Below are 17,669 nucleotides of genomic sequence, written 5' to 3' on the forward strand. Positions count from 1 at the left end.
AGCTTGAATGTTTCATTCTAAGAACCTATTTCTAACAGAGAACCAAAGCGTATTTTAAAAGTTAACACAGGACCGTTTTGCAATAAAGTTAATTTAATACACTAAAAGAACTTTTACTATGCGAGCAATGAAAATCTTCGTACTATACGTTAGATACATGTTAGGTGGATAGAAATACATGTCAAAGATTTGCAGTGGCAATATTCGTAAAATAAACATATTTGTTTAAATAAGATTAAAAAAAAACTTAAACCAAACAGGCGAAGGAGTCCGAATATGTATGTTTGTATTATATTGGAAGCAGAACGAATGACTACTTCAGTATTGGAAAGCAAATCTATGAACTGTGTCGAAAATTTAATTCAAACTATCGGAATCTACTTTGTTGGGAATTCCTCAACTACGTGAAAGGATGTATCTATATGTCAAGAAAAGATTGAATAGAACAAAAAAACTCGAATTGATAACCGATGTACTAATTACAAGTTACGAGAAAAGCCAACAAGTCAAAAGGCTTCAATGAATGTAAACATGCATACATTACATGAATAAAACAGTACAAATGAAATATGTCTAATATTAGGGTTTTTTTTAACGATGACGGGAGAATTTTTTTCTATGAGCCACTAAAGAATTTTATCAATCTTTATAGGGGAGAGTGGAGATACTTTATCCCCTTTTCTTATTTTCGCCTTATCTTTTTAGAAAAAAATTGAAACTCGCACCCTTTTACATTTTCTGACAGCATCGAACTTCAAGCTTCTATGCTCCAAAAATTAGAACGATACTTGAAACCGTAGATAAACTAGAAGCATTTTCGTGGGAGTAAAAAAAATGATATATTTTTTAAGTTAAGGGAGACTTGATCCTCTATTGAAAGAGACTTGAAACTTCATTCAGAAAGCTCTAATCCTTGGAAAAAATCAAACAAAACCCCAAGATAGAATGCCAATTGACTGTTTTGGTCATGTTTGTTTTCATTCCTCAATTTATAACTGTCAGAAGAAGAAAATTCTATAACTTTGTCTCAACCCTTAAGACATTGCATGCTTAAAGGCGCTATTTTCTATAATTAAGGGAGAATCAATTATTTTAGCCTTTTTCTTCAGATAGTTGTTGGATAAATATTAGTTATTGGTTAAATATTAGAAATCTTGTAATCAGCAGTGATCACGATCCATTCAGAAGAAGAATATACCGTTTTGAACTCTAGGGATCAAATATACCCATAATCAACATTAAAAAAAAACTTTTTCTAAAAAAAGTTGAGAGTTTTCCATTGCTTTGGAAATATGATATTGCGAAGTTCAAGTTATACTCGAACGATGTATATATTGGAATAAATATTTTTGTTGTAATTTTTCCATGTAAGGAACATTTTAAAGTGATGAAAAAAGATCTTCAAGTAACATTTTCTGAAATTTTTTAAACAAAGTTCAATAACTCAAACAATTAATTTGTTTAATTTTTTTGAGCTTTAAGCATTGTTGTTTTGCTCCATTTGGCACATTTTTCTAGAACATATGATCTTTGTAAGACATTCCAGTTACGAGATATAGCTAAGTAATCATGTATCCTCATTCTCCCCTACATATTTACTTGTAATCAATCCAATAAATGTGAAAAAGATACGATTCCGACAATAACAGATGTTTAAAGCGACTTTCTGGGAATTTTCTATTTTCAACTACGATGTCGAGTTGATGTGCATTTTTTTCAATTGCAAATTTCTCGTAAACTAGCTGGCTCTTGACGAAAAACTCTACATTGAAACAATCCTTACATTCGAAACAACCAGTTAGGAAAAGAAACAGCGGTTAAAAATTAAAAAAAAATAGTTTATTTACAAAAAAAAAATACAATTTTATCTAAAACCCCTACCTGGGGTAAGTGTAGAGGGCTTTATACTTGATGTTTACACAGCAAATTTTTGTCCCGCTGACTTTCCAGAAAAATTTTAAGCAATTTGAATTGTTGAGATCGATCTGCAAACTAAATTGCTGGAAATCCAGCAATCACAGCAGCAATCTCAATTGCTGGAAATTAGCATTTTATATTTGATTATTTATAAATTCAGCTTTTTGTTAACTCAACAGTGAAAAAAAGTTTTGCTAACGGAAAGTAACAGCAAATTTTCGCCAATTTGTGCTCCGAAATTTTGTGTGCCGTGGGAAAAAATCTAACAAAATTTTGCTAGTTTCCAGCAGTTCAAACATAAAGGGTGATACGGTCAAAATTTGGTCAATATCAACTTGACGTTTTTCTTTCAATTTTGCATTTAAAAAACCGGAACATCACCGCCAACTCAACACTACCACCGTCGTAGAAGGAGTTAAAAAGTACTCTCCTTCAGCCTCATTTCGAGTGACCTTTGCGGGTACCGCCCTCCCTCACTACGTCTTGATTGACGGAGTTTTGAGGCTTCCTGTGCGGCTCTTCGTGCCTCGCCCAATGGAATGCAAAAATTGCATTAAATTGGGGCATACAGCTTCACATTGCTGTAACAAGAAGCGTTGCCCCAAATGCGGGGAGGTTCATGGGGACGGAGCGTGCTCAGCAATAGAACAAAAATGTGTCTATTGCGGGGGCTCACCCATGAAATCTCCCTGTGCGAGGCATTTAAGAGCCGCTGGGATAGTCAAAAGCGCTCTTTGAAGGAACGGTCAAAACGTTCCATGCCGCCATACTAAAGGGCGCGGCGCCGCCGATCCAACCTCAGTCCTCAAACATCTACTCAGTGCTGCCAGTTGACAACGAGGATACAACAGATGAGGAGAATCCATTTATTTTCGTAGCAAACTCACGAAAGCGTGCTAAAACGAATATCAAGACCCCCAGGATTCCGAATAAAATCCCAACGGTCAGCCCTACAACCAACATCACCAAGAAAGCGATTGCTACAGAAAAGAAGAAACAAATTCCTCCTGGATTCACCGCGACCTTTTCACCACAGAATAAATCAACAGCAGCGGGGACCTCAAACGCCCCCATTACTGATGCAGTTTGCCCAGAATCAACTCCTCAAGCGGGACTTTTTAAGTTTTCTGACATCCTCGATGGATTTTTTTCGTTTTTCAACGTATCTGAATCTATAAAAAGAATTTTTAGTGTAATGCTTCCTATTGTAAAGACACTTTTGAAGCAATTGATGCAAACTTGGCCCCTTCTTTCAGTGTTTATCTCTCTCGATGGGTAATTTACGCCCAGAGGTCGGAGATATCACTGTTATACAGTGGAATTGTCGTAGTTTAATCCCTAAATTGGATCCGTTCAAATTCCTTCTTTATGAAACTAGTTGCGATATTTTTGCCCTTTCTGAAACATGGCTTTCTTCTCAATCAAACATCTCATTCCACGATTTTAATATTATCCGTTTGGATCGCAACGATTCTTATGGAGGGGTGCTTTTGGGGATCAATAAGCGCCACTCCTTCTATAGAATCCACCTCCCTTTATCAGGAGGAATTGAAGCTGTTGCATGTCATACAACTATAAGAGGTAAGGACTTATGCGTTGTCAGTTTGTACTGGCCTCATAGAGTTGCAGTGGATCGAAATCACCTAGAGGATCTGTGCTCAGTACTTCCTGAGCCAAGGTTGATCCTGGGTGACTTCAATTCACATGGAACTGTCTGGGGAGAACAATTTGACGATAGTCGTTCTATTCTTATTTATGACATTTGTGATAGTTTCAATTTAACAATTTTGAACACGGGTGAAAAAACACGGGTACCTAAACCTCCTGCAAGACAAAGTGCAATTGACCTCTCACTCTGCTCAAACTCACTATCATTGGATTGCCAGTGGAAGGTAATCTCTGATCCCAATGGTAGTGATCACTTACCAATCAAAATAACAATCACCAATGGGGCCAGCACTTCAAATTCAACATATATGACATATGACCTTACAAGACACATCGATTGGAAAAAGTATTCGGACAAAATAACAGATGCCATTGATTCTATGAATGTTCTACCTCCTTTGGAGGAGTACCACTTTCTTTCACGTTTGATCCTTGAAAGTGCACTTTGTGCTCAAACAAAACCCATCCCAGATTCATCTGTTCTTCGAAGGACCCCAAATCCATGGTGGGACCAGCAGTGTTCCAAGCTCTATAAGGACAAATCAAAAGCATTCAAAGATTTTCGAAAACATGGAACCCTCGTCCTTTTTGAATCATATGTTTCCCTTGAAAATCAGTTCAAAAAATTGATCAAAGGGAAGAAAAAGGCATATTGGAGAAATTTCGTGGGTGGTTTATCACGGGAAACATCCTTGAGTACTTTATGGAAAGTTGCACGAAGCATGCGTAATCGATCATCTACAAATGAAAGTGAAGAATATACACATAGATGGATATTCAACTTCGCACGGAAAGTCTGTTTAGATTCTACACCTGTGCAAAAAATAATCCGGAACGTGCCTCCTGATAGGTGTGGTCTGGATTCCAGCTTTTCGATGGTCGAATTTTCACTTGCCCTCCTCTCTTGTAACAATTCAGCTCCGGGAATTGATAAAATCAAATTTAACTTGTTGAAGAACCTTCCGGACGCCGCAAAATTTCGCTTGTTAAATTTGTTTAATCAATTTTTGGAGAACAACATTGTTCCTCAAGAGTGGAGACAAGTGAGAGTTATCGCTATCCAAAAGCCCGGAAAACCAGCGTCCGATGCGAATTCGTACCGTCCAATAGCGATGTTGTCTTGTATACGCAAATTGATGGAGAAAATGATTTTGTTTCGTTTGGACAAATGGGTAGAAACAAATGGTCTCCTTTCAGATACTCAATTTGGGTTTCGAAGGGGCAAAGGAACAAACGATTGTCTTGCTTTGCTGTCTTCAGAGATACAAATGGCGTACGCAAAACGTGAGCAAATGGCTTCAGTGTTTCTAGACATAAAGAGAGCTTTTGATGCAGTCTCAATAGAGGTATTGTCAGACAAGTTGCACTCCCGGGGTCTGCCTCTTTTATTGAACAACATCTTATACAGCTTGCTTTGTGAGAAACATCTGAACTTTGCTCACGGAGATATTGCAGTTAGAAGAACCTCTTACATGGGCCTCCCCCAGGGTTCATGTTTGAGTCCACTTTTGTACAACTTTTACGTAAGTGACATCGACAGTTGTCTCTCTGAAGGCTGCACTTTAAGACAACTTGCAGATGATGGCGTAGTATCTGTAACAGGTGATACTGAGTCACATCTGCACAGACCTTTACAAGATACTTTAAACAGATTGTCTTCCTGGGCTTTGGGGCTTGGGATCGAGTTCTCTCCAGAGAAAACTGAGTTGGTGGTTTTTTCTAAAAAGCATAGACCAGCTCAACCACAGCTCCAACTTCTTGGCAGAACGATCACTCAATCGAGGTGTTTTAAGTACCTTGGGGTTTGGTTTGATTCCAAATGTACCTGGAGAGCACACATTGAGTATCTGAAAGGAAAATGCCAACAAAGAATCAATTTTCTCCGACCAATCACTGGCACCTGGTGGGGAGCCCATCCGGAAGATCTTTTAAAATTGTATCGAACAACTATTCTTTCAGTGATGGAATATGGTAGCTTTTGTTTCCAGTCGGCTGCCAAAACTCACCTCATCAAACTCGAGCGTATCCAATACCGTTGTCTTCGCATCGCTTTGGGCTGTATGTCCACAACGCACAACATGAGTCTTGAAGTTTTGGCAGGAATATTTCCTTTGAAAGATCGATACAATCTACTATCACTTCGGTTCCTCATCAGGTGTGAGGTCATGAACCCATTGGTGATCGTTAATTTTGAAAGGTTACTAGAGCAAAATCTTCATATCAGATTTATGTCTATATACCATGTCCTCATGTCAATGCAGGTAAACCCTTCTTCGTACTCTTCAACTCGTGTTTTCATCCCAGACTACGATAATTCTTCTGTCCAGTTTGATTTGTCTATGCAGCAGGAAATTCGTGGAATCCCGGATTCGCATCGCCCACTTCAGATTCCAAGAATTTTCGAAGCTAAATATAGACACGTCGATGCTGACAAAATGTACTTTACCGATGGGTCTCTAATTGAGGAATCAACGGGATTTGGAGTTTTCAACGAAACAACTAGCGCCTCTTATAACCTCCAGTCACCATGCTCTGTATATATAGCAGAGTTAGCTGCTATTCACTGGGCCTTGGACAGCATCGCCTCACGGCCTGTTGGGCACTACTACATTGTAACGGATAGCCTAAGCTCAGTTGACGCAATACGCTCAATACGACCGGGAAAGCACTCGCCGTTCTTCCTAGAGAAGATACGGGATATTTTGAGTGCTTTAACAAGACGTCGCTTTTCCATCACCTTTGTTTGGGTTCCCTCGCATTGCTCGATAGTGGGCAATGAGAAGGCAGACTCTGGCTCTGGCAAAGGTGGGGGCGACGGAAGGCGACACGTATCCACGTGAAATCGTCTTCAACGAGTTCTACTTCTTGGTACGAGGGAACTCTCTTGTCAACTGGCAGCGCAAATGGAACGAGGATGACAAGGGTCGGTGGCTCCACTCGATTATCCCAAAGGTAAGCCTTAAACCATGGTTCAATAGATTGAACTTGAGTCGGGATTTTATTCGTATATTTTCCCGTCTCATGTCTGTAGAGAATATTGATAGATAAATAATAAAATAAATAAATTGTGTGAATTGATGTAGATATAGTTTACTAACAGTATTCTGTTAGAATTAATTCAACCGTCATGACTAACATCACACCATCGTGTATTGGGATTCCGTTCATAATCGAAAATGTCAAAAAATATCAGAGAGAAACTTTCGAATTCGCTCTACTACTGGACCGACAAGAGGGAGAGAACGAGAATATTCGAAAAGTTTGATCGAGGACATTCTGTATGGCAGTTTAAAGAGAGAGCTTTGTAGAGACGAACGTAATTAATTAATGTCGGTGATAAGCAAAATTAAAACGCCCGTGAAACGAAAAAAATGCATAAATTCCGAAAATAAACGACCAGTCACGATAATGTCCAATCATTGTTCCTTAGACGCGGACTCTATCGTTTTGACATTGCTGGTAGCAATTTGTGTAGTTGCGGCCAAGGTTACCATGACATCGAGCATATTGTTTGGTCGTGTGAGGTCCATTTTGTCGCCAGAACGAATTTAATAGACTCCCTTAGGGCCCGAGGAAAACCACCTAATGTTCCAGTTAGAGATGTACTAGCTGTGCTAGATTTGGACTACATGTTCGAAATCTACCTTTTTCTAAAAGCTATCGATCTTCGTCTATAATTTCTTTTTTATTTTCATATTTCCCTTTCTATCTTCCTTTCTCCTCTCACAAAGTCTTAAGTTAAGAAAACAAATGTAAACAACAAAATCGATTTTGGCTCCTTAAAGCCTAAAGGTATGAGCCGTTTCAAATAAAGAATTGTTAAAAAAAAAAAAATCTCCGAAAAGTCTGCGGATCTGGATTGCATTAAAAAAGGGAACATTTTTCTATGTGGGTGGATTATTTCCGCTGCCAACTTTCAGTTTTTCGTTTCCCATTCCATAAAATTGTTATTCAATTAAAAAAAAAATATGGGAAAAAGCCATAAAGGCAAGTCTACGCCAACAATTTCCAATACCTAATCTTTCCTAAGCTTATTTATTTATTGATTGTTTTTTTAAAGGGATATTAACTCCACAGGAAGCATCTGTCCCAGGAAATCTTATTTATATCGTTTGTCCAGTCTCTTAAGTAAGTGCTCTCACGTTGCTATAAAATTTATGGAAACGGCTAGATAGTATCTCAGAACTCATACCCCCGCAGTAAAAACGTCACCGTCACTCAGCTCATCGTCTTCTGGCCTGGCTGACTGGGCTTGACAAAATCGCACCAGCTTGCGGTGTACATTCAAGATGGCGGGTAAGTGAAAAGCAGTGTTCTGATCAAGTTGCTTTCAAATTTGGCTCAAACTATCGGTAAAGCAATTCTAATCATATCGAATTTTCCCCAGAACTGTTCGCCAAGTACACCTGTACCAATTGCCAGGAAGATATTCCCGGGATTCGTGTTCACTGCGCCGTTTGCACCGATTTCGAGCTATGTCTAGCGGTGAGTAACTTTTGCTTTGTGAATATTGCGGACATTTTTCTGGTTGGGCAGGCGGGACCCATAGCTGTGATGACGTCATTAAGGGGAATAATTTTGCTAGTGAGTGTCGGTCGACTTTCCCGTTATGCTTTTGAGCGAACAATAACAGCTGAGCGAAGAAGGGCTACACTGAACAAAAGGAATAGTTAGAAAGCAGAAAGATGGATACATGGACTTCAAAGGGCTTAAAGAGGAGAAAAATCCCGAACTGACATCCCGCATGGAGCAGTATTATACAATGACTATTCTCATTATCTTTTTCCCGAGACACACAAAAGATTACATCTATAGTTTTGGATTATTAATGTAAGATAAGGCTTATCATTTTTTCATGAAATGGTATCGTTTGGACGCACTTTACGATACAGGGAACGGGTCGTTAAGTAGAGTAACCATTCATTTTTTTTGCCTTTTTTTCTCGTTCTAAAACGAGTCGATCATACGTGTTATCTTTATCTAATGATCCAATCATAAAATAATGACGATACCGCATATCGTGAACTTAACACGCAGCGAAAAGATTTTTTATTTCAAAGGAAAGTGCCACGAAAACAAAGGATTTTTTCCTTTGATTTTGGGATAAATAAAAAATACTTTGATTCAAACACATTTTCCTTTGCTTCAAAGAAATGCGTTTTTTGACATGAATCGTTTTCTTTGATTCAAAAGACACATTCTTCGAAACAAAGTCGTTTTCGTTTCATTTCATGGCATTTTCTTTCATTTTAAAGTCGTTTTGATTTTAATTTGAAAGGATTCTTTCTTTGATTCCATTAGCGTGGTCCTAAAAAACTCTAGTACTTCCAGATTTCTTACGTTAGAAAATTAAAACAAATTCTTGATGTTTTTCATTTTATTGAACCATGTATGTTTAAATGTTTTACATTTCAATTACCTTCGTTTATATCACTGTTTGAAGGTTAAAATTCATTGACCATTCGTTATGTCTTGAACTTGATTCCAAATTTCGTCTCACAGAACAACATTTTCAGATGTTTCAGCCTATCTGTAAATAGGAAGTAAAAGAAAACCTAATTAGAGCACAGCACTCTATTAAGGGGGAAAACAATACTTACTGGTAGATTTGAACGATGTCCGTTGGCGGACAGTTCCATTCGAACAACTGATGAATGGTTTCAGCGCCAGACCTTGAGTCTCCTTTGACCTGATCGGAACCAATGGCACACGCTTAGCCGGAGTACCGGAATGCCAGTGCTTTCACCTCTTTAAATTGGTTGCCCTAAAAAAATTGTTACGTTGACGGTTTAATTGAAATTTAATTGATATTGAAAGACCTACCTGGAGTCCACTATCATTTGTCCCCTCGAAGCTGTCGAAAGTTCCCAACGCCGGATCGTCCCATCTTAGCCTTCCGGTGGTGTGTGACGGTTCATAGGTGGTTTGGTTCTGGCGGGTTTTTTCTCATGTTTGTTCCGCCGACGTCGTGGATGATAGACCACCTTTCACCAAACAAAATCCAATCCATTTGTGTTGACCGTGGCAGCGGCAGCTGACCATTCACTTCAAAAGACCGATTTTAAAACACTTTGCCACAAAACATCATTTTTGTACCCAATTTAAAACGAATGAGAAAAGGAATAAGAATAACATCTATGACTACTTGAGAATGAAAAAATACTTTGTTTCAAAGGAAAATTAATCTATATCAAAGAATTAATCACATTGATTCTGAGTCGAAAAAAATATTCTTTGAATTAAAATTAAATATTTTGATTTAAAGATTTGGGACATTGTTTTAAATAAAAATAAATTCGGTTCAATATATAATTTACTTGAATCAAAATAAATTGGTTTTGTTTTAATGTTCACAAGGTTTTTGAATCAAAGATGTATTTTTTTTATCTCAATGGTACTACTTTTCGCTGCGTGAAAATTACAATATTCAAAATCATACTAGGGTTTTGGTTATTCTTTCTAATTGAAGTAAAATTTTTGGATTAAAAAAACATTATTTTACACATTATTTTTTATTTGAAACATTTTGTAGCGAACAAGATTTCCAATTTCGCTATTTTCAAAATAACTTTTCAATAGCACTTTCACAAAATAATCATCCGCACGTTCGTCGGTGGTTCTATCTCGAAGCTTCCGGCGAAACACAATTTTTACACAAATACTGAGTTTGGCCACGGCCGTGCGATCCAAATATTGTTTGACGCTATGGCTGTTCCGCGGCTTCGCTTATCGGACGATGGAATGCCAAATGTCGCCAAGTTTCCATTTTCCTCCGGTGACTTTCCGCGGCTTCCAATTGCCTGAGAGTCCCTGGAAGATCATTGTTTTGGAAGAAGCATAAATTTTGCTCGTAAGTAATTAACGGATATTTAAGGTTACTCACCATTTCCGGCGAAGCTGGCACCGTCGCCTATTGATCCGACTTTCTCCATTTCCAGCTTCACGAGATTGACCCGAATTCAGCCAGGAGATTTTTTCACGAATTTATAATCACGTGTGTTGACGTGACAGCAGAGAACTTGGGGCGTGTTGCAAAAAACCTCAATTGGTTTTAAGGACCGTTAATTGTATCTTCCAGGGATAGTTTTTTATCATTCCAGCGCGTTGCTAAATTTATCGATTCGGTATTTAGAAGATTTTTTGAATCTTCCAGAAATAGTTTTTTTTCATTTTAGCAGAGACACTTTAAACCATGATACCCCGAATAGCAGGAACCATGGTATTACATTCATGTTCCAATGAATTCGAAGGTGAACATGTATTTCATGGTAAAAAGTACATCCTATAGCTTTTAGTACAAAAATTTACACATCATCAATTTTTCGTGTACGCGGTTTTGACAGCCGGCGCAACTTTGTTTTGCTCAAGCAATTTTCGATCGGCATATTCGGCATCAACAATTTTCGATGGGTTTTCGGCAAAAATATTCAACCATCTAGTGTTGATATGATCAAAACGGTAAGTTGTATCGAAGCTTGGTAGAAAAAATCATTTTTAATTTATTTTTTTTCTCAATTTCAGCGTCATAATTCCTTCACACAAGGCTGAAGAAGTGGAAATAAGTCTCTTAGCCGGAATCGCGTAATGCGAGTTTCAAAGCATTCCAGCTGATGATCGACGGAAAGATGGCACCATTCTCGTGTAGTGTTAAGTGTTAGTATTAAGTGTTTTAATTGTGTAAATTAAAATTTGTTTGATTCAGAAATAAATAAAGAAAACCAAACACGACAATTTTTTTTTGTAAAATCACGAAATAACATTGAATTTAATCTTCCTTAAAATCATGAAAACTCGTTGAAAAACATTGAATTTCACAGTTTCCTTGAGCAAATTTGGAAGCTGTAATAACCATCCATTTTATAGTTTTGTGTTCTGAAATGTATGGAAAAAAGTTGATTTTTTCATGGTTAAGTTGCTTAACAACCCCCTTTTTTCATGGTAATTTTGGTCTAAACCGTAAATTTCACTGTCGAAAACGATGAACTTGACAGTACATTCAACGTTTCTTGTATCATGTTATTCATAGTGTCAACCATAAAATCCATGGTGATGTGAAAATGAAATTCATGGTTTTTTCACAATGTTTTTCTATTCGGGACGATATGCACGTTACCATTAATGTTATCAGAAGAGAATAATACGGATGATTCAACGTATAGTATTTACGTATGCGGGATTTCAGTACTAAACTGACGTTTTGGTACCAAAATGCCATTATGAAATCAAAGGGGAACTGATGTTCTGGTTCCAAAAAGTCAGTACGGTCCGTTAGTATGTGATTTGACAGTTGCTTCAGTCCTTTGATGTACTTCTATGCTATTTTCTTTTGAACTCACATTAAATCCTTCTTCCATCCGTTTACATTATACAAAAATTACCAACGAATTAACTAACATTACCAACAATTACCGGGAGTGGCCGGGATACCTGTAATTAATATGATTTTTTTTTCTCAGAAAATCAGTAAAAACTATTAAAAGTTAATAAATTATCAAAGTTTTTTTTACGTTTGAAATGTTATCAATAAAGAAGGTCAATGAAAATAGGTCCCAAGAATGCGACGGATAATTAATTTGACTTAATTATGACGCTTTTTTTTTATTTTTGATGAAATAAAAAAAAAAAATTAAGAATTTAATCTCCGTTAGTAATGTTTGTTCATGAGTTTATCGGCCTTATCGGTGAAATGTGAAATGATGTTCTTTCTTTTAAGTAAGAACATCTAAGAGAATTCTATTTCATTTAGATACATTTTCATCACATTTCACATTTTTATTCGGTTCGGATCAACTATTAAGAAGTGGAAGATGCAGATAGAGTTACAGCTACCACCACACAATAGTAGGCCAAGTCTGGTTCGCCCCACAAGCGGAAACTAGCAGTGCGAACGAATAGAAAGATATGTGAGCGTTCAGAAAAGTTTGTCTTAAAACAGAACGGATCCATCAATGGATTGCTTCATCAGTTTGTTATCATCGCGTTCGATTCAACCCGGGTTTGGTTGATTTTTTTCATTTCTCAAAACTTTCTTACCATCTAGAATGAAGTAAATCCTAATGTAGCTTAATAAAATAAAAAATATGTCGTAGACTTTCAATTACAATTAATGCGCTGTATTTTTTCTTCAGTGTTTTGCGGCCGGTGCTGAGATCGGTCCCCATCGCAATGACCATTCCTATCAATTTATGGATTCCGGCATTCTGTCCATCTACCGCGGCAAGGGTGGATGGTCCGCTCGGGAAGAGCTGCACCTGTTGGATTCGATCGAGCAGTACGGTTTTGGCAACTGGGAGGACATCAGCAAACACATCGAAACTCGCACCCCAGACGAGGCGAAGGATGAGTACGTTTCGAAATTTCTCAACGGTACGGTTGGGCGTCACACGTGGACCTCGGGCTACGATCAGCGACCGCACCTGGTTGATCACACATCTGACGATACCGGGCCACTGAGCCAATTACTCGTTCAGAAGCTTCCGCCTATGGATTGTTCTAACGAAGAGTCGACTGCCCTGGGATACATGCCACACCGGGATGACTTTGAGCGGGAGTATGACCCTACTGCTGAGCAGCTCGTTTCGTCATTGTCTCTTTCGCCAGATGACGAGGATGTCGACTTGCTGTTGAAATTGGCTCAAGTCGACATCTACACCAGAAGACTGAGAGAACGTTGTCGGCGAAAGCGTGTGGTCCGGGACTACCAGTTGGTGTCCAATTTCTTCCGAGGCAATGCCAAACGAGCTCAGATGACTAGGGATCAACGTGAGTTCCGCGAACGGTTACGAACCTTCTCACAGTTCTACACATCGTTGGAATTTGAGCGGCTTATCGCATCACTTGAACGTGAACGAGGCCTCCGAATTCGACTTTCGGAGCTCAATCGATACCGCTGGAACGGTCTTCAGCGAATGGACGAATGTGTCCACTTTGAACAACATGCCGCCGCGGCACAGCATCGTAACACTGGTCCCTACGGACATGGTCGTACGGTAAGTAGCTTCAATAAGCAATTGTTCCTCTCGAAGAATGGATTCCGATCCTATTCTTCGAGATGAACATTCTCAATTATACATGAGAGCTATTTTGTTTGATAGTAAATTAGAATAAAATAATAAAGTATTGTCTCTTTTTTCCTTTTCCTTTTCCATGCACTTTGTTTGCCTCGAATCGATCTGATTTGAACGATTGTTGTTTGAAATAAACGCATAAATAGCTTACATGTATAATTGGTCCCAACGGTCAATCGATTCCTGGCTGTATTAGACAAATTTTAACAGGACAACCGAAACAAAAGCGGCTCGTACGAGATAAGCAAGGGACCGTCAGCGTTGTCGAACTCTCACCAGATGGGAAGAAAAGGGTAATTATGTTTTACGTTAAGACAAATCTAATGTTACCTATCTAACGATCAGGTTCTACTCAAATTGCAGCACAACCGAAAGCGACGCCCGAAGTTTAAGTTCCATCGGCCAAAGGCACACGCACCACACCGACGACCGGGTCTTCTCCGACGGCTCATACAGCAGCAAAAACTTCTCGGATAGCTTACGGGGAACGGATCCGTTGAAGCAGAATCTCCATCAGCACCACCACCACGGCGCTCACGCGGATCCACGTCATCATCAGCAAATGCAGCAGCCCGGCGCACAGCTGCTCACATCAAACGAACTGCAACTGTGCAACTCCCTGCAAATGCCAATAACCCGGTACCTTAGCCTCAAGACGGTTCTGCTTGGGCGGCCTTCGTTCGACCAAGGAATCTCGACCGTTGCAGAGGATATGGTCAAAAAGTATCTAATCAAGTCCGGGTGGCTGCAGACAAGTCCCCAAAACTAAAGATCAAGTTGGTGCGCAGGAAGCAGCAGACACTTTAGGTACCCTTTAATTGTTGTGTGTAGAAAACTAGATTATGATAACTAGCGGCGATCTCAAATCGATAATTTGCTAAATTTTCAACTTGATAAATAATGAAAAGGTGTAATCTGCCTATTCGGTTTAAGCAATAAACCGATAATTCTTTGAAGCAAATTGTAACATCTGCAACGCCGTTGTCTATAAAACATCAGATATCAATTCAATTGAAGAACCTTTTTATTCAGGCATCCCGCTTAAAATCCAAAAAAAAAAATTAAAAAATTCAGGCATCCCGTTAACTGAATTTTCCTAAGGCATTTAGTGATAAATGATTAGTAACACTAATAAACTGATATCATTCTTATCAGCCATTCTCGTTTTAGAGCCCTTGGAACGTCGTTGAATGTTGTAGGTACCGTTAGGTTATAAATATCTTCTTGGGCTACAACAATTTGAGAAGAGTAAATCGCGGTAAAAATGGCACAACAATAAAATCGTGCAGACTACACAAATTTAGAGCAGTTGTCATACGTTGGCGATCATTCAAAAATTCTCCTCTGTGTTTAATCGGTTTATTAGTGTTAGCAGTATGTTCACAAATGAGTAGTTTGTAAATAGTTAATTCAATAAATTATCAGTAAATTTTACCGTAATAAATAAATACAGATCATCAAAATAAACCTAGCCTTTGTTTATTTATTCGAATGCCAATTATTTAATTTCTCGTGCCAGTAGTTCGTCAAAATAAGGTTTCTTTAGAATTTAAAACACGTATTCTCAATACCGATTACTAAACTTGAATTTTCAAACCCATTTGATATGTTAATTCATAAAAGATGGACATACAACAGGAATTTCACAAGGAAGTATATAAGATAGAATAGCTGTTTTATTGAATTTATATTCTATGATAACAGTTGCATCTTCTCTTCAGTTTATTTCAATTTTCGGACTGTTGATTTTACCAACATCATGTTTATATTAAAAGAAAAATAGTACATACGGTTCCGTTCCTAGGATCAACTCATTTTCTGTACGGTATATATGAAGCAATTAATCTAATCCGAACTGAATGTTTATAGGTTCACATGTTTCAATTGCACTTCCAGGAATCAGAGGTTACAAACTTAACTCTAAATAGTTTATTAACGGGATGTTCAACAAAATCGCCCTAACAAAAGCTGAATGAAAAGAAAGCCTGCTTACAAATGGAATAAAGTTTATGTTTTAGTTGTGAACCACATGAAAAAAAAAACATTAAACTTGAATGCATTTTTCTCAAAACGGCTTGTATTCGCCCTTTTCAAAAATCGATACCAAAGTGTAGTCGAATAGTCGAATATTTAGGTTTCTAGTTCAAATTTCAATCCTGGTATTACTCTAGATGTCGTGGTAGAAATTCAACACTTGAAGAAACTTGATTTCAAAGTTGGATGTAGGTAGCTAAAATTTTAAATTGTTACAATAAAGAAGAAGGATTCAAAACCTAATCCATAGGTTAATTCGTATTCCACGGAAAAATAAACTGTGGAACAGTTTCAATCAACGAGAAATTAATATGAATTGAACATTCAGCTTCGGTGAATAGCTCAATTAAAAATAAATCAACGTTTAAAGACCAATTACTAGAAGTCTGTCTTGGTGATATCTGTTATGAAGTGTATATGTACTTTGCTTTTCAGCATCTCCAGCTATTTTCACTTGCTCTTCAACACGTTCATAATCACCTCATCGACGGTTTGATTGTTCAGCAACACTTTAACGTGATCGTCCTCCATGGTGAGGGAGAACAAAATTTTCGTATTTTCCCGCAAACGGGTGCCGGCATCACCGGCTTCGGCCGCCCCAGCCGGTTTGTGGCCACAGCGTACGATGATGTTGCTCAGCAGCTGCTCGACCGGTGCGTTGGGCCAGCCAAATTCGGACAGCGTTTCCTCGTCTATCAGCACCTGCAACAGCTCCCCCACCTTCTCTTTCAGCATGCTATCGTTCAGGAAGATGGGCATACCGTCGTCCGGTTCTTCCACCTTGATTCGGGAAACAGGCGGTTGTATTTCCACATCTTTAGCAGCCGTTGATTTGTCACGTTTCCGCTTCTTTTTCGTTTCAACCGGTGGAATGTCGACTTCTGCCTGCGAAGGACTAGGCAGGCTTACGACAATAAGGCTTTCTGGTTCTTTTGTGACTGGTGGTTCTGGGGAAATTGTTTTTGTGGAGACTGATTTGTGAGGATTTGTTTTTGTGGAGGCTGGTTTCGGTGTAGTTGTTTTTGTAGAAGTTGGTTTTGGGACAGTTGCTTTTTTGGAAGCGGGTTTCGGGGCTGTTACTTTTGTAGAAGTTAGTTTCGGGGCATTTTCTATTGTGGAAACTGGTTTTGGTGGAGTTGCTTTGGGAGCAGGTTTTGCAGAAATAGATTTTACTGGAGCAACCTTCGGGGGTACAGTTGGTAAAGTTGGCAAAGGTTTTGGCTTTGGCTGTACTGGCGATGGTTGAGATTTAGTTACTCCAGAGCTGGCAGCAACAGCTAACGTTTTTGTTGAAGTCGGTTTTTTCAACGCTGTTTTTTTGACAACTGCAATGCTTTCTGGGGTCTTGAATACTGGAGATGTTTGGGACGTCGTTTGCTGTTTCAGTGGCGAGGTCTTTTTAGCTACTTCTCGTTGTCTGTGTCGAGGTTCGATTTCAGACGAAACAATTTCCACTACATCAACAGTTTTGATCTCATTGCTGTGTTCCTTTTTCAAAGAAACCGTTTCCGAGCTAAGCTTCACGATCTGGATGTCCTCCAGCGGTGTTATCTCGTAGACTTCACCCTCAAACTCAACCTCGTCGGTTTTTTCCGTAGCGATCGATATAGTATCCTCTGCGTCCATTTTCTGGAGCAATTCATTACTACGGACGAAGGTCAAGTTAATATATAAAGTGATAAATAAATTAAACTGAACTTACGGATGCTTGGACCTCATGTGTCTGGTTAAAAGATCTTTGCGCAGGAAAGTCTTGTTGCAAATGCCACATAGTACCGGATTAGATATGTGTGTTTTCATGTGGGTCCTCAACGATCCCCTAGTTTGGAATCGTTTGTCGCAAATATCGCAAAGAAAAGCTATCGAAAAACGTAAAACCACAATATAGGATTAATAACTCAAATATCGATCTGAATGCAGGAAAGGAAGTTGAGATTGAAATTAAGTCTAAACTTGCCGTAAAACGCCGATTAAATGGCATAA

At 38.6% G+C, this 17,669-nt stretch overlaps 2 protein-coding genes and 1 long non-coding RNA gene across 6 annotated transcripts; 1 reads left to right on the forward strand and 2 right to left on the reverse strand.

Moving 5' to 3' along the window:
* The first annotated feature begins 7,837 nt into the window (after positions 1 to 7,837).
* On the forward strand, positions 7,838 to 15,119 carry LOC129739618 (transcriptional adapter 2B). Of its 4 annotated transcripts, none has more exons than XM_055731098.1 (5): positions 7,838 to 7,881; positions 7,973 to 8,070; positions 12,714 to 13,574; positions 13,863 to 13,945; positions 13,998 to 15,119. In XM_055731098.1, the coding sequence occupies exons 1-5, from the start codon at positions 7,875 to 7,877 to the stop codon at positions 14,419 to 14,421; spliced, it is 1,473 nt and encodes a 490-aa protein (XP_055587073.1). In that variant the 5' UTR covers positions 7,838 to 7,874; the 3' UTR covers positions 14,422 to 15,119. The 4 variants fall into 4 exon arrangements, with proteins under 4 accessions (XP_055587073.1, XP_055587076.1, XP_055587074.1 ...); XM_055731101.1 differs by having other exon boundaries at positions 13,799 to 13,945; positions 13,998 to 14,278; XM_055731099.1 differs by having other exon boundaries at positions 7,841 to 7,881; positions 14,016 to 15,119.
* On the reverse strand, positions 10,079 to 10,701 carry LOC129739620 (uncharacterized). The gene is made up of 2 exons (XR_008735913.1): positions 10,469 to 10,701; positions 10,079 to 10,395 (listed from the first exon to the last, which is right to left on the reverse strand). It is a non-coding gene; the product is annotated as an uncharacterized LOC129739620 (long non-coding RNA).
* A 206-nt stretch (positions 15,120 to 15,325) lies between the features above and the next one.
* Positions 15,326 to 17,590, reverse strand: LOC129739619 (proteoglycan 4-like). The gene is made up of 2 exons (XM_055731103.1): positions 17,389 to 17,590; positions 15,326 to 17,331 (listed from the first exon to the last, which is right to left on the reverse strand). Exons 1-2 carry the CDS (start codon positions 17,484 to 17,486, stop codon positions 16,137 to 16,139), a joined length of 1,293 nt encoding a protein of 430 aa, XP_055587078.1. The 5' UTR covers positions 17,487 to 17,590; the 3' UTR covers positions 15,326 to 16,136.
* Positions 17,591 to 17,669: the final 79 nt, after the last annotated feature.

The sequence above is a fragment of the Uranotaenia lowii genome, chromosome 1, assembly GCF_029784155.1.
Source record: "Uranotaenia lowii strain MFRU-FL chromosome 1, ASM2978415v1, whole genome shotgun sequence".
In the NCBI taxonomy this organism is placed as follows: domain Eukaryota; kingdom Metazoa; phylum Arthropoda; class Insecta; order Diptera; family Culicidae; genus Uranotaenia; species Uranotaenia lowii.

Coding starts and splice junctions, on each gene's coding strand:
- LOC129739618 (XM_055731098.1), top strand. Junction 8,071..12,713: donor ATTTCGAGCTATGTCTAGCG/GTGAGTAACTTT, acceptor TTTTTTCTTCAG/TGTTTTGCGGCCGGTGCTGA. Junction 13,575..13,862: donor CCTACGGACATGGTCGTACG/GTAAGTAGCTTC, acceptor AAATTTTAACAG/GACAACCGAAACAAAAGCGG.
- LOC129739619 (XM_055731103.1), bottom strand. CDS start 17,486: ATGAAAACACACATATCTAATCCGGTACTATGTGGCATTTGCAACAAG. Junction 17,332..17,388: donor CACATGAGGTCCAAGCATCC/GTAAGTTCAGTT, acceptor CTTCGTCCGTAG/TAATGAATTGCTCCAGAAAA.